This window comes from Adiantum capillus-veneris, chromosome 8 (genome assembly GCF_014529385.1).
Source record: "Adiantum capillus-veneris isolate H3 chromosome 8, ASM1452938v2, whole genome shotgun sequence".
In the NCBI taxonomy this organism is placed as follows: domain Eukaryota; kingdom Viridiplantae; phylum Streptophyta; class Polypodiopsida; order Polypodiales; family Pteridaceae; genus Adiantum; species Adiantum capillus-veneris.
The window spans coordinates 148,946,016-148,969,507 of NC_140938.1; the positions used below are offsets into that span (position 1 = coordinate 148,946,016).

At 44.6% G+C, this 23,492-nt stretch overlaps 1 protein-coding gene across 6 annotated transcripts in view; it reads right to left on the reverse strand.

Moving 5' to 3' along the window:
• Positions 1-19,911, reverse strand: part of LOC147453154 (Pseudouridine synthase family protein) — a 185,314-nt gene extending 165,403 nt beyond the window's left edge. For 2 of the 6 annotated variants that reach the window (XM_086518626.1, XM_086518627.1), the window contains exon 1: positions 19,777-19,900. In XM_086518626.1, coding sequence (XP_086374752.1) covers positions 19,777-19,858 — 82 coding nt within the window. In that variant the 5' untranslated portion in view covers positions 19,859-19,900. Of the gene's footprint in view, positions 1-19,776 lie in introns of all 6 variants that reach the window. The other 4 variants (XM_086518628.1, XM_086518630.1, XM_086518629.1 and 1 more) reach the window with 4 other exon arrangements.
• Positions 19,912-23,492: the final 3,581 nt, after the last annotated feature.

Genomic DNA, 23,492 nt, shown 5'->3' on the forward strand with positions numbered 1-23,492 from the left:
ATATACGAAAAAGAGCTAATGGCAGTAATTCATGCTCTTTCCATTTGGAAACACTATCTGAAACCGGCCTGTTCAATCCAAAAAGGGCGGTAGACTTTACTTTAAACCTTGATTTAGCTTTCACCCATTATTAGTCGTCTATTTTACCTGTACTTTCAAGACACAACAAAGGGGAGAGGGATACAGGCTGCTAGATTGCACCTGTATGAGTAGACAGACACCAGATTGGCCCCTAACTTAGGCGCCCCTTTCGGTATTTCTTTATTGTTCAAAAGAGGGAATAAACGCTGTGGTTCCTACAAGCTGCCCCGCACAAACTCGGCTGAATTTCCACTGTTCCAGCCCGATTTCGGCAGCATAACTGTACTAGAACCCTTCACGGTCAGTATTCCCACGCATTGATTGACTTTCCCGACGCATACGGGCACTTTGCAAAACCTGGCGAGAATCTGCAGCACGCTGAATTCTCTGTTTTCAGCCCTGAAAAATGCGCCAGATCACCTGTACAGCGGTCCCCTTGCGTCCCCTAACCTCCTGGGGGTATTAGGGTCCGTTTAGGGCCAAAACCCTAAACCTGCAAAAATACACAGCAGGCTGTAATTCACTGTTTCGGGCTCCGTTCCGCGTGCCGGTCGCATCCCTAGCAAGTCCTCGAGCTCCCGCACCTGTAGGGCTACTTGCCCTTTGAATCGGACGAGATTTCTGGCGTGAAACCTCTCCGAATTCACCTGTACCTGCGGGGGGATTAGCCGCTAGCTAATCCAGTACCTGTGCAAGAGGCTCTTGCCTCGGCAATCGCGCATGAACCCACACAACTGTACATTGGTCAAATGAAGAGCCCACTAGAGGGGCATAACATACTGCCAAAGGGGAGAGAGAGGGCAGTGCGTAGCGTGCAGGGCATCACTCCTGGCACCGCACTGTGCATAAGAGGGAAAGCAAGCACTCCATAGCTCTTAACCTGTGACAGAGAGTTGCAAAATGAGCCTCCCAACTATAAATCACGTTTTTGCCTTCTCTATAAGTAGTAAACTGGCCTCAAAGTGCCAAGTGTCACTCATTTGTGCATTTTCCCGCTTTAGACCCTCGGGTCTAAAAATATCTCACCTGCAGCCTCTGTTGACTTGGCCACAGAGTAACAAAATGATCCCCATGTCAAACTGCACGTAATGACGCGAAGACATTTTCAGGTCCCAAAATAGCAGTTCCCTAAATTTTAGGAGATGCTGCCATTGTATCTTTCTAGGTCATCCGACCCTCTTTGTACACTGCGGCCACATCCAGAACTGAAATGTAGCCTCTGTAGCAAAGGATTCCACTTTGGCTAGTCAATGACCCCACTTGGCTAACCATAGTCCTTGTCCAACCTTAGTGCTCTCTTGCCCTCAGGCCTGGACTCCCTCTGGACAGTTCCACACTAGCTATGCAATGCAGGGCAGTTAGATTTCCCGAGGGGTGTTTCCAAAAAGTGAAAGTAAATAGATAATAAGAAAGAAATCAACAAAAAGGATAGATAGTAGTCACACGCTGGTGACATACCCCCCTCTTGAAATCTCAAACGTCCTCGTTTGTATCTATGTCGTACAAGCTCCTAGTCAACATTGATGTATTCAACACCTGTCGACACATGTACGACACATACATGCTCATTGTCAACCCTAGTGTATTCAACACCTCGTCGACTCATGTATTGCCTGCGTGTGAACCCTGTCCCAATGACATAGTGGTAGCTGCGCACTCTGCCATTGCTTTGAGTCACTAACTTTCCAATGACAAAATGGTAGCTGCACATTTTGCCACTGTCTTATAGTACACGTTGGATCCCGTAACACTTTCGAGCATACCCAAACCGACAGTTTAAGAATGCAGTTACACATGTACTCTTCAATAGAAGCAATCACTGTATCCTTGACAAACTGACAAGAAATACTCACTTCTATAGCACTAATCAAACTTTTGGACATTCCATAAGAGCAATTGCCAAACTGACAATCTGTACAGCTCTAACATTCATGTAACAGGTATTTCATTTGAGCTCACTTTAAATACCTTGTACATCATTTGTTTCAGAAGCCATTGTCACACTGACAATCCATGTAGCTTTGAAACTCAAGGGGTCAAGGTAGGTTGCAAATCGAAGGCTTCCAGGTAAAGTGATAACACAGTTGGTGACTCTGCAAGTTCACCTTCTTCCATCCACTTAGCATCCATTGGTGGATAGTTTCTGAACTTTACCAAGTAACGCCTAGTAACCTTGCCTTTCACTTTCCTTTCTTTGTGTGCCAAAATCTGTTCAGGGACCAAGATCTCGTCAAGTTCCTCGACTTCCGGCTGATCTTCAGCTGGCATATCTTCTGGCACATCACCCACATAGGGTCTGAGAAGACTCACATGAAACGCATTGTGAATCTCCCATGGTTTATCTGGAATAGGTAGTGGTTGCAATAACCCTGGTGCCTTTTGCCTGTCAAACTTGACCTTTTGGCATATTAGGCATTCTCGCACAAAGGCATCCACATCTCTTCTCAATGTAGGCCAATAGAAGAATGTCTCTACCGCTTTAACTGTAGCATCGATACCACGATGCCCTGCATACGGTGGGACATGACTCTCTTCCATAACTTTGCGTCGCAATGGCTTTGTGACACACAATCTGCCATGCATCATCATGAACCCGTCTTTGAGAAGATAGTGTTCATGACGTTGTCCATCCATTAGCTGCTCGAAGACCCTTGCAAAATCTTCATCATTTGCATACTGTTCTCTCATATCATCAAGTTCATGATGATAAGGAATCGACACAGCTGAAATTTGTGGCTTCCTTGACAAGGCATCAGCCACAACGTTCTTCTTGCCTTCCACATGCACAATCTGAAAATGGAACATGGACAAGATATTTGCCCATCGCATATGCTTCTCAGATAACTTTGTCTGTGTCAAGAAGTATCGCAAGGTCTGATGGTCCGTTTGGACAACAAAGTCTGCACCTAGCAGGTAGTGTTTCCAACTTAAGAGCGCATGAATCACAGCCAGTAATTCTTTCTCATAGACCTGCATGGTCATCTCTGGCCCTTGCAAAATTCTGCTCTCATAGGCTACTACCCTGCCATCTTGCATTAGCACAGCACCAATGCTACTACCGCAGGCATCACACTGGACCACAAATGACTTCCTAAGATCTGGCAACACAATGACTGGATCTGAAGTCATCTTTTCCTTTAAGAGATTAAAAGCTGAAATCTCTTTTTGTGTCCATCTAAAGGTGACTGCCTTCTTTTGAAGAGCATGTAAAGGTGAAGCAATCTCAGCGAAATTTCGGATAAACCTTCTGTAATAGGAGCATAGTCCCAAAAAGCTTCGGACATCATGCACCGTCTTCAAATTTGGCCATGACTTGATCGCTTCGACTTTTGCATGATCCATTCTGACACCATCCTTTGAGACAATGTGTCCCAGAAAGTGAATCTCTTCCAGAAAAAACTCACTTTTCTTTGCATTGATGAGCAACCTATGACTGCGTAGCTCTTTGAACACAATGGCCAAGTGATGCCTATGCTCCTCTTCATTCTTTGAGTAGACTATCATGTCATCAAAGAATGTACCAACAAACTGCTGGTGTGGACGGAAAATTCTGTCCATCATCCTATTAAACGTAGCAGGAGCATTTGTGAGACCAAAGGGCATCACTAAAAATTCGTAAAGGCCAAACGTCGTTCTAAAAGCAGTCTTGTGCACATCCTCTGATCTAATGCGGATCTGATGATACCCACTCTTTAGATCTATCCTGCTAAACATAGCTGCTCCTTCTAATTTGTCCATAATATCATCAATTCTAGGTATAGGGAACCTATTCTTGATGGTATTCTTGTTCAGTGCACGGTAGTCGATGCACATACGCCATGAGCCATCCTTTTTCTGCACCAACAACACTGGAGAACAGAATGGAGATGAACTGGGCTGAATCAGCCCCTTTTCTAACAACTCCTGTACTTGGCCCATTATCTCTTTCTGCTGAGCCGCACTAACCCTGTACGGAGGCTTATTTGGTGGGCTACAGCCTGGCACCAAATCTATCGCATGGTCCTCGGGTCTCTCTGGCGGTAATTGAGACGGTAATGAATCGGAAAAACAGTCACTATACTGTTGTAAAAACATTGACCTTTCTTTATCTAGCACAGATAAATTTGATTCATCACAATCTGACACTTCACGTGCAAAAACCAAGTACGCAGAAAGATGCTTTTTCATTACAGAAGTAATAGCAGAAGCTGATACAGTAGGAATAGACTCCCCTTTAAGCTTTACATCCAGAATGTGAGTCTTTCCCTTGCTCTGTACAGTGATCTTTTTGTTGTAGGCATCCATGATTCCCTGTACACGAAACAACCAAGGAATACCTAACAACACATCACATCCGTCCAGTGGCATGATGTAAAATTCTTCAGCATCTACATAGGACTGGATATGTAGACGCAACTTTCCAATGATGGGTGTCACAGCCTCTGTATGGCCAGGACATGCCAAACCTGCCTCTGCTGTATACCCCATCTCTTCAGGTCTGATTCCCAACTTTGAAGCCAATTCTGGGGAAATGAAGTTGGCTTTGGCACCTGGATCAAAGAAGATAAGCACTGTTTGATCCCTAACCTTTCCCCATGCTCTGCAAAGCTCACTTGCATCTGAATTTGGCTTGTCGCCCACCATATCTGGCACTAGACCAGCCATGGGCTTCTTTCCTTTCTTGTCTTCAGAATCAGCTGGCCTTTTCTTTGTAGGACAGTTGTAAGCAATGTGGCCAGGCTGCTCACATATAAAGCATTTGTTCTCTGTCCTCAGAACCTTCTTTTGCTCTTCTGACTTGCGAGGAAAACGTCTTTTCCATTTCTTTGCTGGTCCTTTTTCTGATTCAGCCGTAGCTTTGTCTTTCCCTGTGTTGGCCGACTCCTGAGTCCCTTTAGGAGCCTCATTGGGAACGTGCTTCTTGGCTGAATTTTTCTTGCCTGATCCTGCCTTGACGCCAGTGTTAAATTCACAATCTTCTCCCTTGAGCAAACCATTGCCAGTGTTTGCTACCTCGATGAGCTGCGTCAAAGTAGTGACTTTGGTCTTTGTGCAGTATTTTCTCAATCCTTTGGGTAGGCCACAACAGTATTTTTCAATCTGTTCTGTCAATGGCACAAACCTATAGGAAGTTACTGGAAGTAGAGCTTTCCAAAACTTCCGATTGTAATCATCCAGATTTCTGCAAGTGGCAGCATTTAGCTGGTGCCATTCTGTCATGACATCTGCTTCAAAGTCATCAGATAACCATGCTGCTGCAAAAATCTGCTTGAAGTAAATCCATGTGGACGGAGCTTGCCCTTGAAGCAATAAAGTTGTCCACCATTGTCCCGCATTCCCTGTCAAGAAAGTGGCTGCCTTGCGGACCTTTGAAGCCTCTGTAAAGTTTCCCCCTGCATAGGCCTTGTCAAACTGCTGGAGGAATGAAAGAGCCTTCTTCCTGTCATCAAACCCTGTAAAGGTCGTGAATGACACACCTTTGCCACCTTCTTTGTACGGAGTTGGCCTCTCCAGCGGCGTTAAATTGTCATATGGAAGTGACTGAAACATGGGAACACTATTAGGGTTCATCTGTGTTCCTTGGCCGCTATTAACTTGACTTGGAAACGCCATATTTGGCTGCTGATTTGTAATTCCAGCCATACCAAAATTTGCTTGTGGCATCCCAAATTGTCCCTGAGTGCTTTGAAACCCTGGTTGCATACCCATGACACTGTACATGGGGTTAGGCATCATCGTTTGAGCACCCGCAAACACTGTTCCTGGCGTATAAAACTGATTTCCAGGTGCATGACCAGCCATGCTTTGGAATACGGATCCACCTCCAAAATAGCCAGGGTGTACTGAAGGTGGTGGGAAGACCTGTTGCATAGCCTGTAGGTTGCTTCCCTGCCCATTAGAACCAGTTATAGGCTGCTGAAAGGTGGCGGGCTGAATTGGTACAGCTTGAAAAACTGGCATCTCAGCCACCTGTTCTTGCACCTTAGGCATACGTTGTGGAGACTGCATGTTCTCCGTCAAGTGTACAGGTGTTTCCATTGACTGTGCGGTATGAATCACCTGTGTTCAAGCCTTAACAGGCTTTTGAATATGATCCAGTGACCCAACTTGCTGAGACGGAACCGGAGGTTGCAGAAAGGCTAAAAACCTCGGATTCTGCATTACTTGTGTAAACATAGCCACAGCAGTAGCCAACTGGGTCCTGAATATATCATCATCAGTCTGTGGTGGTCTTGAGGACTCACCCACTTCATGTGTCTGTTGACCCTGTGAAGAGGAAACCTCTTCAGTCACATCATCTGGTCTGTCAGCCATAATTGCAATTCCCTGTGTCTGGTCTATGATCCCCTGTGTCTTCAAGCCCAAAACTGACCAAGGCTCACTTCTATGGGAAAAAGTGATTTAATCCCGTCGATGGAACCATGAAACCGGCCTGTTCAATCCAAAAAGGGCGGTAGACTTTACTTTAAACCTTGATTTAGCTTTCACCCATTATTAGTCGTCTATTTTACCTGTACTTTCAAGACACAACAAAGGGGAGAGGGATACAGGCTGCTAGATTGCACCTGTATGAGTAGACAGACACCAGATTGGCCCCTAACTTAGGCGCCCCTTTCGGTATTTCTTTATTGTTCAAAAGAGGGAATAAACGCTGTGGTTCCTACAAGCTGCCCCGCACAAACTCGGCTGAATTTCCACTGTTCCAGCCCGATTTCGGCAGCATAACTGTACTAGAACCCTTCACGGTCAGTATTCCCACGCATTGATTGACTTTCCCGACGCATACGGGCACTTTGCAAAACCTGGCGAGAATCTGCAGCACGCTGAATTCTCTGTTTTCAGCCCTGAAAAATGCGCCAGATCACCTGTACAGCGGTCCCCTTGCGTCCCCTAACCTCCTGGGGGTATTAGGGTCCGTTTAGGGCCAAAACCCTAAACCTGCAAAAATACACAGCAGGCTGTAATTCACTGTTTCGGGCTCCGTTCCGCGTGCCGGTCGCATCCCTAGCAAGTCCTCGAGCTCCCGCACCTGTAGGGCTACTTGCCCTTTGAATCGGACGAGATTTCTGGCGTGAAACCTCTCCGAATTCACCTGTACCTGCGGGGGGATTAGCCGCTAGCTAATCCAGTACCTGTGCAAGAGGCTCTTGCCTCGGCAATCGCGCATGAACCCACACAACTGTACATTGGTCAAATGAAGAGCCCACTAGAGGGGCATAACATACTGCCAAAGGGGAGAGAGAGGGCAGTGCGTAGCGTGCAGGGCATCACTCCTGGCACCGCACTGTGCATAAGAGGGAAAGCAAGCACTCCATAGCTCTTAACCTGTGACAGAGAGTTGCAAAATGAGCCTCCCAACTATAAATCACGTTTTTGCCTTCTCTATAAGTAGTAAACTGGCCTCAAAGTGCCAAGTGTCACTCATTTGTGCATTTTCCCGCTTTAGACCCTCGGGTCTAAAAATATCTCACCTGCAGCCTCTGTTGACTTGGCCACAGAGTAACAAAATGATCCCCATGTCAAACTGCACGTAATGACGCGAAGACATTTTCAGGTCCCAAAATAGCAGTTCCCTAAATTTTAGGAGATGCTGCCATTGTATCTTTCTAGGTCATCCGACCCTCTTTGTACACTGCGGCCACATCCAGAACTGAAATGTAGCCTCTGTAGCAAAGGATTCCACTTTGGCTAGTCAATGACCCCACTTGGCTAACCATAGTCCTTGTCCAACCTTAGTGCTCTCTTGCCCTCAGGCCTGGACTCCCTCTGGACAGTTCCACACTAGCTATGCAATGCAGGGCAGTTAGATTTCCCGAGGGGTGTTTCCAAAAAGTGAAAGTAAATAGATAATAAGAAAGAAATCAACAAAAAGGATAGATAGTAGTCACACGCTGGTGACACTATCTATTAGAAGCTGATTTTATTATCAAGACAGATCATCAAAGTCTTGGCTACTTTCTCACACAGAGAAAGTTATCAGAAAAGAAGATGAGATGGGCCAACTTTCTTTCAATGTTTCATTTTCAGATTTTACACACTTTTGGAACAAAGAATGCAGTTGCAGATGCTCTCTCCAGGCGTCCAAAGATCAATGCACTAACAACAATTTATCATGAGGAACTAGAATCTCTCAGCGAGATGTATCCTCAAGATCCAGACTTCGCCACAATTTGGGCAGATCTTCAAGCTGGTCACTCAAAGCCACCTTATTCTATCAGGGATAATACACTCTATCGTCAACAAGCAATATGCATAGCTCAGCCCTTACGACAAAAGGTGATGGATGAAGCACATAATTCTCCTTATGCCGGGCATCAGGGAATTGCTTCCACCACTAGTGCCCTCGAAAGGTATTTCTTTTGGCCAACACTCCGTGCGGATATTGAAAAACATGTACGTGAGTGTTTAGTCTGCCAAAAGGTAAAATATGACAGACATAAAGTTTATGGCAAGCTTCAGTCGCTCCCTGTGCCTAACACGCCATGGGAAAGTATTGCCATGGATTTTATTACGGATCTTCCTCGATCCAAGAATGGAAATGATGCAATCTGGACTATAGTAGACAGATTCAGTAAGCAAGCCCATTTTCTTCCAGTAAAGAAGACGATCAAAGCTGATCACATGGCTAGAATATTTCTAGCTCAGATTTTTAAACACCATGGATTGCCAAAGACTATTGTGAGCGACAGAGATCCCCGCATGACTAGTCTATTTTGGCAAGCATTGTTCGAAAACTTGGGAACTAAGCTTGATTTTTCATCAGCTTATCATTCTCAAACAGATGGTCAAAGCGAAATCGCTAATGCCACTGTTTTAGATCTCCTCAAGTGCTATGTTTCAGAACGACAATCTGAATGGGAACAGTACTTACCAATAGTTGAGTTTGCGTATAATAATACCATACATTCCTCAACTGGTAAAGCCCCTTTCGAAATTATTTATGGGAAGCCACTCTTACTTCCTATTATGGTGACCAAAGAAAACATCTTCGCCGCAGATGAATTTGTGCGCAATATTGATATTGCCCATCAACAAGTAAAGCAAGCGATTCTTCGTACTCAAGAGCAACAGAAGAGAAAAGCAGACAAGCACAGAAGGAATCTCAATCTTGAAAAAGGACAATATGTCCTGCTTCGGTTTGAGAAAGCTAGATTGAAAAAGCGAGTCGGCAGAGGGAAAGTTGTCAAACTTTCCCATAGATTTTACGGCCCTTTCAAAATTACAGATAAAGTCAATGATGTGACTTTCAAATTGGATTTGTCTTCTAACTGGCGCATCCACAATGCTTTTCATGTCAGTCTCCTCCGACCATATGTTGGACCTCCTCCAGTGGCGCCCGTACAAGAAGATACTCCAGAAGTCGAAGAGACTGAGGAAATCCTTCAACTTGAACACATAATACACCACTCGGAGAGACAACTCAAGTCGGGGAGTCTACATCGAAAGTATTTAGTCAAGTTCAAGAATTACACTCCTTTAGATGCAAAGTGGATGACTGAGTCCGATCTTAAGGACTACCCTGACATCTTGCACAGTTATGTTGACGCTCTACAGTTGAGGTCAACTGTTTACCTCAACTGTTTAGAACCAAGAGGGATGTAACTAAGTCAGACTTTGTAAATAATTAATTTATTTACGAGAACAGAATCATCTAATTAGTTGTGTGTACACCAGAATAGACCTAGCAGTTCTAAGGCCTCAGGTGAGCCTAAATGCGGGCCACAACACCTCAGAGAGACCTTAGCAGAAATTACCCTGAAGCCCTAGTGATTGGGACATCGGGTCTTCAGAAAGGGGTAAGCAGTAGCCTCATATTTTAGGCTAAGGAAAAATACGCGCGTCAGTACAAGCACATGAATGAGATGGGGTCCTTAGAACAGTGACCCTAAGGCTAATAAAGCTAATAAAGCCTTAGGATAAGTTTCGTTAAATTAAATTTAACGGTCCGTGCCCGGGCAGGCGGCCGGACAAGTGTGAACAGGTAAAGGCGGTGCAGTGCCAGTGCGGCATTGCGCCGACGGACCTTTGGTGTTCTCATAAAAGAATCATTGGTAGCATTTGTTAGTTAGTTGCACATTTTTAATTAATGAGCTAGAATTTTTTAAAGTCAAAAGTTGAATGGTTTTTAAGTTTTTAAAGTAAGTGTGCCAAGTGGCACACTTACCAATGCAAACTAACTCTCTTTCACTCTCACTCTCACCCTCTCTCTCTTCCTAGCGCCCCTCCTCCCTGATGGCTATTTAGGAGCCCCCCCTCCCCCCTTTTCAGGCTGGCAGTGCACCTACCCCCCCAAATGTGAGCGTGCTCTACGCGGTGGAGCCCTCTATTGAAGCTTGAGAGCAGCCCCTTGCGACATATGTGGTAGCCTTATGCTCCCATTGTCAAGACCAAGGGATCTCACAGTCATAGACACCTTCTGGTGAAGTTTCATCGCGAGAAGCTGCCGTAGACGCTCTCTTAGCAGAGTGCGGCTGCTATAACTCTCTGTTTTCAACCCCTAATCACCTCGATTAGGGCTGTTTTCAGCAGATCAGCCATAGAAATTCTCTTCTCTCTCCTTATCCTAAGTCTACATCAAGTTTGGCGCGATTCCATCGCGAAGAAGACCTCTGTTTCGGCGTAGGGGTGTGCACAGGTAAGAATTTCAGGTTATGTGCAGAAAATTACAGCAAGCATGTGCGTGTGTATTTTGCTTGTTTCTCTTTTGTGTTCGATGCATGAATGAATGAGCATGAAGGCAACACATAACGGAAGATGGACTCTCCTCTGTGAGAGCTTCCGATGAGCTGTTTTGGAAGATAGACTCTCTTTTCGAGAGCTTCCAACCAGTCTCGAAGAAGAGGGGAAATCCCCTAAGCAGAAAGAAAGTGGTAAAACTTTCTGAGTCAATAGTCAAAACAGAACAGAAGAAAGAATAGAGGACGGGCGTATGCCCCGTTCCTGTGCTTGTAAAGATTCTCCCTTAGTAATAAAGATATTCTCTTTATGGGGGGGGGACCAGCCCATCTTCTGGTCCCCAATGGAGTGTTAAGTTTTCTCTCTCCCTCTAATTCTCTTGAGTATTTGAAGTGCAATTAAACGTCAGTTTACGCTTCCGTATTTTTTGTGACATCTGGTGTCGTATCTCTCAGTCCCATACACTTGCACGCACAGTGTCCATTCACTTTGTTTGTGATCATAGCATTCTCTCATTAAGAACGGAAGGCTCTACCTTCCATAAGAACGGAACCTTGAGCACAGTTCGGAGCACTCATCTTGAGCAAAGCGTAAACAATCATTCCCTGCACCTAACATTGGTATCAGAGCTTTGGCAGTGTTCTATATCACTAAAGGAAAGAACCACAAGAATCAAAAAAAAAAAAATCTTGTTAAGGCGAACCCAAGTTCGCTTGGGTGTGTCGATTCCTAATCGTGTTTTTGAAGAGTGACAGGAATCCCAAGAAAGTAGGGCTTGTCCAACCTCCCTTTGTGTTTCTTTTCACTCATTGAGAGCGGACCGTGCACTTAGCGGCCGGCCAATTGACGTGAGGTGGGAAAAAGCAACCTTGGTGTGAGCGCAAGGCTGCCAAGGGGTGCGCCCGTAGAAAGGAGTAGAACTCGGGTGAAGAGAAGAGCAAGCGAAAGAAAACCTCAAGACCCACGACCCCCAAGAACCCAAGAACCCAAGTTCCTCGTGGACTTCAGAACCAAGACCCCCAAGAACCCAAGTTCCTCGTGGACTTAAGAACCCAAGACCACAAGAACCAACGACTTCAGGATGGTCATCACTCGAAGCGGAATGGATACTTCACTTGGAAGTGATGAGCATGAGAGAGGTGAAGAAGAATTTTCCCAACCAGGAGGTTTTTCCGACCCTCCCCCTTTCCCATCTACGTCAAGGATTACGCTAACTCCTATGGAGGAGTTGGAGCTGATGTTTATGGAAAGGAGCTTAGAACACGAAGCAAGAAATGCAGAAAGAATAGCAGAAAAGAATCGCAGATACGCAAAAATAAAGGCAAAAATGGATCGCAAGCACGCAGAAGACAAAGCAGAAAGAAAGGCAAGACAAAAACAACGCGAGCAACACAATCAAGAGTTCTTGCGACTCTTTTCTCAAGTGCCCGCTCAGATGCAAGAGATTCAGGAGACGGAGACTCTCTCAGTCTCTTCTTCTCCAAAGCAAGATACAAAGGATTTGCATGATTGTGTGAAGCATGATGATGATTTGATTGACAATGATTTGCATGATAATTTGAATAACAATGATAAGCATGATGATTTGGATGCCAATGATTTGCATGATGACTTGGATGACAATGACAAGCATGATGATTTGCATGATCAAGATGTGATTTGTCACAAGCATGATGAGTTGCATGAAGATGATGTGATTGTTCACAAGGATAATGTATTAGTGGATGCTTTTTCTAGCGAAGTTAACCTCGTTGTAGATTCGATCAATCACGAAGAACCGATCTTGGCTTTCGATCCAAGGTCCAAAGAACCCCCACAGGACGATTCGATCATTCAAGAAGAAGTGATCTTGACTCTCGAGCCTAGGTCCAAAGAAACCTCAAAGGAAGTATTATGTGTTCGCATGATTGATACGCACGCATTGTTCGAGTGTTTCATTTGTGATCGTTTCCTGTATTTTAGTCAGCGTCTTTATGTGATCCCTTTTACTAGGCATGACATATTGTACGTTGAGCACGTTTCACTCATGAATGAGCACGAATGTGCGCAGATTGTTCATGAAAAGCTGAAAAGTATGCATTGAAGAAAGTCACGTTCCCTGTCTCTTCCTTGGCACGACATAGTCGTATTACGAGCACATGAAAGTATGAGCACCAAGCATGGGCATTTCCAGTGTGAATTGCCACAGTTGATTGCTCTAGATCCTAAGAGAAAGATTCGATCTCATTGTTTGCGTGTGTGTGGCGAACAGTTTGGCACTCTGTCTATTTGTTCATCTACATTGCATGCACAGTCTTTTAGGACGACAAGATTTTTTCCATTCACTTTACATGGAATAGGTATGTTCATGGTTTTGTGTTGGAAATGGTTTCAGGAATTTTCAGCCATAGATTCTTGAAGAAGAAAGAAGCATGACTCTCGACGAAGTCGAAGCATTGAAGGAGCCACAGAAGACTTTGTGTCGCTTTCGGCGCGGCCCAAAGAAGCAAGCGCTACAGACCTTTATGAAGTTCAAGTACCGCACGACCCACGCATCAGAGTGGGCCGGCGAAGAGTCCCTTCCAAGATTTCGGATGCTATTGGCGATCTCCCTCGACGCCATACAGTTCGGTACGAGTACCTCACTTTGAAAAGGATGGGATGTCACATGACACATCCAACCCTATGTGTCCGTGGACAAGCTACAGCATGATCAGGGTTCAGTCAATCCAGTCAGTCTAGATTAGAAGTGCTCTGGCACTTTTGTGAGTCTATTCGTAGACCGTGCATGCCCAATCACTTAGTGTAGATGCATATCCTCTAGTTGCACACAGCATGATCATAAGCATTCCCATCAGAATCCATTAGTTAGGGGAATTTTCCAATGCATTTAGTATATTTTACCTATTTTTGACATTTTTCACTTACTATTTTTAAGTGACTTTTGTTGGAAAGTAGGTAGGGCAAATTGAGTAAGTTTGTATATAAGCAAACCTAAACTAGCACTAAATGGCAGAAGAGGCAACAGGAGCCAAGCTCAGCAGGCAACTTCTCATCAAGACCTTGGCAGTTTCCCCCACCAAGCAAGAAGAAACAGAACCTCCCTTAGAGTTTTCGACAGAAGCATCAAGCCTGGCGTTTTGCATCATCACACCATCGCCAGAACCCCCAGCATACCTAGCGTTTGCATCAACAAGGAATCGCCAGCAGAAACCGACTGACCTAGCGTTTTTGTCATCAACATCTCTAGCGTTTTTGGTCCCAAATCCAGCGTTTGCAGATCCCAGCATATGCAGCGTTTTCCATAGCGATTTTCAGCATCAGAAGACCTACAAGATCAGCCCAAAGAAGTGGCAGATTCAACCCGGAAAGACCATCAGTTTTCAGCCTTTAGGAACCTCGGTTTTCAGCCCTAAACCTGTTGAATTTCAGCGACAAAGAACAACAGAAACAGCCCCAAAAATCAGCGTTTTTGGACCCGTAGCAAATTTCAGCCCATAGCATTTTTGGACAGCAGTAGAAAGATTGCAGATTTCAGCCCTTAGGTCGACTTCCTCATCACCGTCGTCATCGTCGACATAGCCTAGACTTGCATCAGTCTCATGCATACCATTTGTACCAGATTGTGCAATCATAAGTAGACCACTCTCGCAGACGAGACTGGGGCCTTCGGAGGAGGGTTTTACGTCTCTGGTGTCGTATCTCTCTTCTCTCTCTATCTCTCAGTCTCATACACTTGCACGCACAGTGTCCATTCACTTTGTTTGTGATCATAGCATTCTCTCATTAAGAACGGAAGGCTCTACCTTCAATAAGAACAAAAGGAAACTTGAGCACAGTTTGGAGCACTCATCTTGAGTAAAGCGCAAACAATCATTCCGCTGCACCTAACAGTAGAGGTGATTGCTTCATGCTCACACGTTCGGTCAGACAGGGCTGTCCTCTTGCCCCCTTCCTCTTTCTGTTCTATGCGGAGGCAATGAGCAGGTTTTTGGTGGCGCAACAGGCTGGTCTACGGGGCTTAGCACTCCCTATTCGGGGACATGAGCTACTGGACGTTGAATTTGCCGACGACTCAGCCTTATACTTAGATGGCCAGGAGGCCAACCTTCACAGGTGTGAGCAGACCTTTTGTTGTGCATCTGGCGCACTGATCAACTGGAAAAAGACAGTGGCTTTCTCAGTTGGTAGTGCTCCTGTGCCCGATTGGATGCCAGGAGAGGGTTTTAGGTGGATTCCCCCAGGGATTGCAGTTCGGTACTTGGGCTGTCAGGTTGGTTTGGACTTGTCTCCCGAGCAGCAGATTGCTCCCCTCCTCCTGTCTATTAGGAAGAAGTTGTTACACTGGAGCTCAGCACGACTTTCTTTGGCTGGCAGAGTAATAGTGGCCAACCAGGTGGTGTTGGCGACTATGTGGTACATCACTTCTTGCTGGATCTTCTCGAGTTCTTGTATCAGCCAGGTAGAGAGGCTGATCAGGAACTTCCTTTGGTCAGGACGTGACACTCAGATAGCCCGAGCCAAAGTGGCTTGGCAGGTCATCACTCTTCCTTGTTCACAGGGAGGGCTTGGGATCATTGACCCAGCACAGCACAGCAGAGCAGAGCCCTTCTTGGGAAGTTCATAGTCAGAGGACTTCTTCCAGGTAAGGAGCCCTAGAAGGAGTTCTTGCTACAATGGCTTCGTGCTAGGGTGCCTCAGGCTGGACGCCCCTGGCGACCTTTGACCAGATGGATCTTCACAAAGATGCGCATAGTTGGTTTGAGCAGGAGACTGGAAGACCGCTTCGCTGTGAGTTTGCTTCGATCTTGGGAGCACTTGCGGCGAGGCCTGGAGCAGCGAGACAGCCTACTTGCACAAAGGAGCACCTACGACAACCCCTTGTTTGGAACCCCATGGTTAGCACTCAAAGAGGCCACTTGGTTGGTAGTCGGCCTCATGTTTCCTGGGGTCCCATGGCAGCGGGTCCAGCGCGCTCTTTAGGTGACTGGTTAGAGTTTTCAGGCTTGTCAAAAGAGGTGCAGGGTTTCCAGCTACATGGGCATGAGAGAGGTGCAGAGCATGTGCTAAGACATCTCAAAGGCAGTTCCAGCTGAGTGGCTCACACCTCTCGAGCCCGTAGCACCCAAGAGGATGGGATCCTTCAAGAGGATGGGATCCTTCACACGACTGGAGGTTCTCATCTCAGTCTGGGCCTGCTCAGAGACTGTTCCATCCCTTTTCTTCGAGCTACAGGGTGAGGGACGCTTACAGTGAGTTGCAGTAGAGGCCCCACAGGTGGCAAAGTGTTGTTTTCAGAGGATCCGAGTGGTGGGCATCTGTGGGAGGACTTGTGTCAACCCAGCAGCTACTAAGACTGGACACTGGAGACTGTGGGCTTGGGAGTGTTGTCCACTAGCACGAGTACAATGGGATCCTCGAGAGTGGCTTTGGAGGGACCCTTTCTCTTCTGCAAACCACCCAGATGTCCCGTTCTTTCAGTACACTGTTCGACTGGACGTCACATACTAGCAGCACAGAGAGGCCCGCCCCTCTGCAGCACCTCATTGGCAGGAGGAGGGTCTCACAGCTGAGTTCTTGGCAGCCTTTTGGGAGAGGTTGTGGGACTCCAGACAACCGAGGCGAGTCACCTCCCTTCCGTAAGTAAAAGGAACCCTTGAGCACAGTTCGGAGCACTCATCTTGAGCAAAGTTCAACATTCACTTCCGCTGCACCTTACATCCCCATTCGTGAATTGTGAACACATCACGTCCAAATACTCCAAGCTAATGAAATTTGGAACACGTCTTATCCATAATCTAGCCAACAACAATGGGTTGGTGTACTCATCCATAGTGTTTTAGATACGTATGATTGGTTCCCTGCCACATGCATGTGCCTTGAACTCCGACCCATAGGTTCAAACACCGATAACTTGAACTCCAACACAAGGGTCCAAACTATTTATAGAGAGCATTGTTTGCCCCTCTGCCACTCACAAGCGTCTTTCTGACTGGAGCTAGTGGCGGCAACCACCAACTGACTAGAAATCTAGCGTCGTGGCCACTATGGTCGCCATTACGTGTGCCACGTTGATTTCCTTTGTCAATTCTTTATCACCGTTACCTTTGTTAAGCTTGCCTTTGCTTTTGTCCTTTTGTGAGTTCTTGCTTGTCTTTGGCTTCAAATTCCCGAGCCAAACAAAGCATCTTTTGTCACATTTATAGCAACGGTTGTCGCACCTCGTGGGTATCGAGGTAGCTAACTGAGTATAGGTTTGGCCGTCCTTATCAAGCTTGCAGTTGCCTTTGTCCTCTAGCGAACTCGTGCATTTGCTTTTGACTTCACATTCTCGAGCCAAACAAAGCAACGGTTTCCATGGGAACCTTTGTCGAGCATAGGCCGCTAATTGGATGGTAGTCGATCTATTTTCCACAGTCGTGTGTTGGTGTTGGTCATTCAAGTCGTGGTTGTTGAGGGTGCACGCGAACAAACAATGGGGAGCTTCCAAGTTGCTATCCAAAGAGGCTCAATGACTGTTGCCATCGTGGGAGCATCCCCATCGGGACAAACATGGCACATTGGCACTGCCCAAAGCTCAACCATAGCACTTAATCCAAAGCTCTACCAAGGCGCACAGAAAATGCCAACACAGTAGCCCTCCAGGATTGTCGCCTATCAAAACACTGCCAAAACTTTCCACACCTGGTGGTCGTCAGCACCTAGCGCTGCAGGTGGCATGTCAAAACGTTGTCGCAGGGAGCAAAGTGACCAATGTGAGTGACCAAAAACGCAGGCCTTATGTAAAGCTTCTCAAAACGCCATTCAAGGAGGCAGTGGGTGTCGGTGCTAGCATTGCACTTCAAAACGCAAGCACGAACGCCAATAGGGACACCAATTCTTTAGCTATCCAGGCCGCTTCTCTTCTTCAAAGCGTGCTTATTCTCTCACCTTGCTCAGGGAGCATGAAGCTCTAATACCATGTCAAAGTAGAAGATGCGGTAGCATAGAGACAAAAGGGGAGAAAACACGAGAGAGAGAGAGAGAGAGATAGAGAGAGAGAGAGAGAGAGAGATAGAGATTGCTGAACCAACCAACCTTGGCAATGAATTGATACTTAATACAATGGGCGGTAATGGGTTGTATATATACCCACCTCAGTAAATTGCCCTACCTAGAATTTGACAAACAAGTAGAATAAATACCTAAAAGCCAAAATAAATATTGAGATCACATTGGGCAGTTCACTTGAGATGTCATAACTTTAACAAGGAGCACCCCCAATTGTTCGGTCACCCCATCATGACGGCCAAAAGTGTTGTTGGATGTCTTTGCAAAGTTAAATATGTCCTATAAAAAGTCCACGAGATTGCGCAATACCTAGCGGATATGTGGGCTGCAATGCAAATATATATAGTGTTTGCAAGATAGTTAGTGACGTCGTACCGCAGTATGTGCATAATGTGAAAATAAATATCTATCTCACTCTTAATGTTTTTGATATGTGGGAGCAAGTGCTATAATGCACATAGTGTGATACATGCGAAAATGGATGTTGCGGTTGTTATCGTGTACATACCTTACCAGGGCGTCATAACCATGGTAGTGGCATCATAGCAAGCTTTCTCCTTTTAAAACATGCTTAACTTGGTGTGGGAATGTACAAATGTCAAGTGTTTTGAAGTGGCACGCTTGTCTTACCTTGAAAGTCCAATGTGGGCAATCCCGTCCAAAATAGCAAGTTTCATGCTGTGTAACCGTAAAAGATGTATCCAAAGTGCTTGCCAAGTGAAAAATGGAGGTTTAGCATGTAATTTGAACCCAAGGAATGTTTCCATAAATTTAGGGATTAATCCTAGCTCGTCATTAGGGATTTTTACGGACAAAAAAGGGAAAAAAAATGGCACAAAAGGAGACATCAACGTCGCCATTGTTGCTCAAGCTAGGGGGTACTTGTAGAGCCAAAAATCTAACAAAGGAGCAACGGCAGTTTCAAGGAAAGGTGCTAGTGCAGTCCCGCGTTGTTGCTACCCCGTGTGCGAGGCTATGAGGTAACCAATTAGAATTTTCTCTCTTTAAATAAGCATTTGGACTTGTCTAATGAAATATATAAGCTTCCATGGAATGGTCTTGACAAGGAATTGAAGTAAAAAATTAGAGTTTTTAACAGGGCACAAGAGCATTATATCTATGCAATTGGGGGCAAGGCTATACCAAATCAACACACACACAAGAGTTTTGAGTTGTTCTTGGTTCTTTTCTAGAGTGAGGCTTTTATGGCAAGAGTTTTTCTCTTTCCAAGTGTGTCTTTAACTTCGAAGGGTCTATGATTCACTTGATTTTGCTCTGAACTCTCGCAGTCAAAGACCCGACGCTTTCCTAGCCCCACTACATACTTCTTGACATAGTTTCAAGTGAACCCACGCGAAATAGGCTAGGATGAGGGTCAAAAGCTAGATTGAAGGTCTGAACACAAAGCTTCAAACGTATGAAGCAACAAGAGCAACAAGGGATGCAGTTTGATCCGGCCACAATGCGAATGTTTCAAGCCTTTGCTGTGTTTATGCAGCAACAACAATCTGTTGAAAGAACAAAACTTGAAAGTCAAAGATTTGCCAAAGACAAGCCAATGAACGTCCAAGCCAACCATCTCAATCAGATGAAGGTGGAAATGGGCGAAAGAAGAGAAAGGGCTAGGTATACATTAGTCTATTACAGCCAAAGCCGGGAAGTACTCTTATGAATTTTGGGCATCGATAAAGCATAATAAATAGACAGAACATGTATTGTCATCGCTTGACCACCCTCACAGTTCTTTCTCTTGAGAATTATGGTTATCGCAAACCTGCCTAGCAACAACACCCCAACCATGAATTAACAATCACAATAATCTTGCATTTCACGGATTCAAATTTCCCTTCAGCTGCAGAAGTTGTGTGCAAATACATGATAGCATTTCTCGATGATTTACATGGATTCTAGAAAGATAATGAGCTTCGCTTGGACAATTTTTGGACCTGAATTTGCTCACGTTTTCGCTTAGAGGGGCTCGTCTAGATGAAGGATACAGAGAGAGCTCACCATCGTGAAGAATGAAGTCCAGAGTGGTGATGGGTGTATTCGGGTTCTCCCAGACAATGGCGGCGTCTTCTGTTGTCTCCATCTGCCGACGTCGCACGTCTACCCTCTAGGGCCTATTAGCATCTTCTATTAATAGACAATCAATCTTATTATGAAAAGCTACAATTTTTTTCACCTTTGGAGGAATTTAATCTCACAACTAAGGGTATTTTGGAAATTTTGAGAAATTTGAGGGGCATTTTGGGAATTCATGACAAAATATTGGGGGTAAATTGGGCCCCATATTTTGACATAAATCCCCATTTGCTAACTAGTTTTTGCTTTTAAAATATGGCCAACTGTGGGGAATAGTCTTTTTGTTGGCATTATTTTTGGCAGAAAAGAAGGGTGTATGCCAAGGAAGTTTCAGCCTGTCTACCACGGTGTACCTTTGAAATTTATAAAGTATGCTTTATTTTTCTCCATGTTTAACATACTCTGTGTGTGTGTGTGTGTGTGTGTGTGTGTGTGTGTGTGTGTGTGTGTGTGTGTGTGTGTGTGTGTGCGCGCGCGCGCGTGTGTAGATATATGTATATATATTCGGAATGAAAGGTACTAATACCTTGTTATACACTATTATTTCAATTTTTGACCAAGGTGAGAAATCCTATTATATAGGTGCTATAATTGTAGAGTTGTGGTGGAAGGGATTAGCTGCTAGGCCAATGTAGGTGAATTTGGAAGAGTTGAGAAAGAAAGGTTTATGGTAATGGGAGGGAGTATCCAATGAGCAAGAAATACAATATCAAGGTGTGTTGCTCCATTGAAGGGGAGATGCAAGTTCTTTGTTGTCTAAATGGAGATGTAGATTATGGCCTTTTTGGGACAAATGTTAGTAGAGATTGCAAGAAAGGATCAAAGGTGTTTCATTCCATCCAAGGTGGTGGAAAAGTTGTTTGTTGTCTAGATGTATTGGAGCCATAACTATCAATGGTGGTAGCATAGGGGCTGGTAGATCATGATGCGTTTATTTGACTATTTATGTTATTTTTAGTGGCCACGTAACATATATGGGCTACAAGCTTGCTACCTCATTTGCATTACCATTGCACAAGTATATTGTAAAAGGCTACACAACAAAGGGTGCGTAAATAAACAGCATGAAAGATCATGATGGCATGCTAACGCAATGGTCACATGCTGCTACGTGTGAACTGCAAGGAGGAGCCATCATTTTGGTCATGTGATGTAACAATACACAGTCGTTGATCGAGAAGTAGAGGTAAAACAATGAAAAGGCAGTAGAGCATATTTACACAGCTATTCCCAATGTCAATCATGAAGACATTCCAAGATCTTGAAGAGTTATGTGTGCCTCAACGATAACCCAAGGGTGGAGTTTCCCTCATCTTTGTACATTGTGACACACAAAGACAAAAGAGGGTGGATGTAGAGGTTGCGCAAGAAGTTTGATGGAGACAGTCAAGGCCACATCTCTGGCATTTGTCCCATGGCTTGCAAGTCGTCTCTTTGTGCCTTGCTATGCCTTTTTCTAGTAATTATCTTCCACATTATCTCCCCCACATATTCAAAAATATGCATTGGGTCGAGCAAATGATTGATAAGCAAGCCACTCCATTATGGCAGGTCATGAAAAATAGAGAGTCTTTTCATTCCAGGCGGCATAAACTCTCTTGATTCTTGCCACATGTTCTTCTAGTCACTTGCCTTCAATGGGTGCATATTGTGTTTGTATATATTTGGTCCACGCAACTCATGACCTTCAGGAAAAAATCATCCATGCTCCTCGAACACTATCTTGCCCAAATAATCATAGCAACGAAAGCCAATTCAAGGATTGCATAGCGGACATGCATGGTTTCATGAGTAGCTCAAATCTTTAAACCAAAAAGAAAGAACAAAAAAAGATCAAGCATTGAAGTAGCACCACTTATAGAATGAAAATAGATATGGGTTTTAAAGTAGTTACTTGCACACTCACCAAATCCTGGCCAATTGTGCACGGTCCACATGAGAATTCCTTTCACATGGTCATGCATCGATCGATCAGTTGGGACATGTCAACCACATCAATACTTGTACACAAGATTTGAAGCTCTACTATAAGTGGTGCCAGATAAAGATCCATGTTCTTTACCTTGTAATTCCCTGGAACAATCAATGACAATAGCAAATGGCCCTTCTTGATAGCCAACCATGGTGAAAGATTATAGTTCACCAAGCAAATAGCCCATGTGCTCAATGAGGAACTCCAAATTCCAAATGGGTTTACTCCGTCCATCGCCAAACCAAAATGCACACAACAGGTTCTTCTTTAAATGTAGGCCATCATTCTTCTATGTGCTTCCATGCAAGAGAATTAGTAGGCACCTGCATCACATTATTTGTCGATCTAGTGTTTTGATGCCATGTCATCAAAGTTGCTATAGACTTCCACCTGAACATACTCTTTATCCTTGGAATGATTGGAAAGTGTCGTTGAATATTTGCAGGGACAAATTTCCCTTGTGTGTCCTCTCTATACCTATTTGATCCACATTTAGGACATTGTTCCAAATACTTGTACTCATTTCAAAAGACTACGCAATCATCAAGACATGCATGGATTTTATTATAATACATCCCCAAGCTCGTAAGCAGCTATTTGGCGGCAGGTCAAGTAAGGGGCATGTGTTTGCCTTCTGGTAAAATCTGCTCGTTGAGCAATCTGTCAAATCCATTTAAACAATTTAAACAAGAACTTGGGCTTTTTAGGTAAATTAGTATGACATACATATATTTATCTAAAAAGCTCTGTAACACTCGTGTCGGACCATCCATAAATAGATTGTAGGTTAAGCATTGCCAAAGTTGTACAAAGAGCACAAATTTGGGCATCGTTGTAAAGCACATGTGGGCAAGTCTTTTCAGTATCTCTCCTTCCTCTTTGTCATTCTCATGGTGTCATTGTGGATGGGATGATTGAGGTTGAGAGGTAGTAGAGCCTTGACTGCTGGTGCTTTCTCCTCATTGGCTTTCAATGATGGGTTCCATGTCAAAGAATACATCAAGCATCTATTCCATCTCAACTTCTTGAAAAGTAGCATCGACGGTTGATGGGGTAGACTCCATCGGTAGTGTTTCATTTGATATTCGCCTCCTCTATTGAGTTTGTGTTGAGATTGGAGCAATATCAATATCCAAGATTTGACCTATTCTCTCTTGACCATGAGATTGATAACGTTGTTGTGCCGCTCCGCTTCCATTATAGGAAAAAGAACAAAAGGATGTAGATTAAGCTTATTTGAAGACTATATGTTTATTGAGCAGTGATCAAGGCTTTAAAACAAGCAAGCTCAATGTTCATATGTATGCCAAATACGGTGCTTTGAAATACCTTGATTGATATGTATAACAAATAATGTATTTGGAAATGCTTTGATCGAGATATGCAATATGCCTAATGTGAGGATCAACAATGCTTTAGCCAATAAGTATGCCTAATATGCATTGACTTGGTTAGTAAATGTGCATAATGGGTGTACTTCAGAAAGCTAAAGAGAGCTTGAGGATATTTTGGTACGGAATGTCATCTCTTGTAGTGCACTGATAGCTGGGTATGCTCGTGGACTTGACTTCAACACTGGTTTGGTCTATATACATGCCAAATAGGGCAATGGCAAGAGAGTTTGGATGGCTTGGTATTGGATCTAGGCCAAAGAATCGTTCTTTGGCAA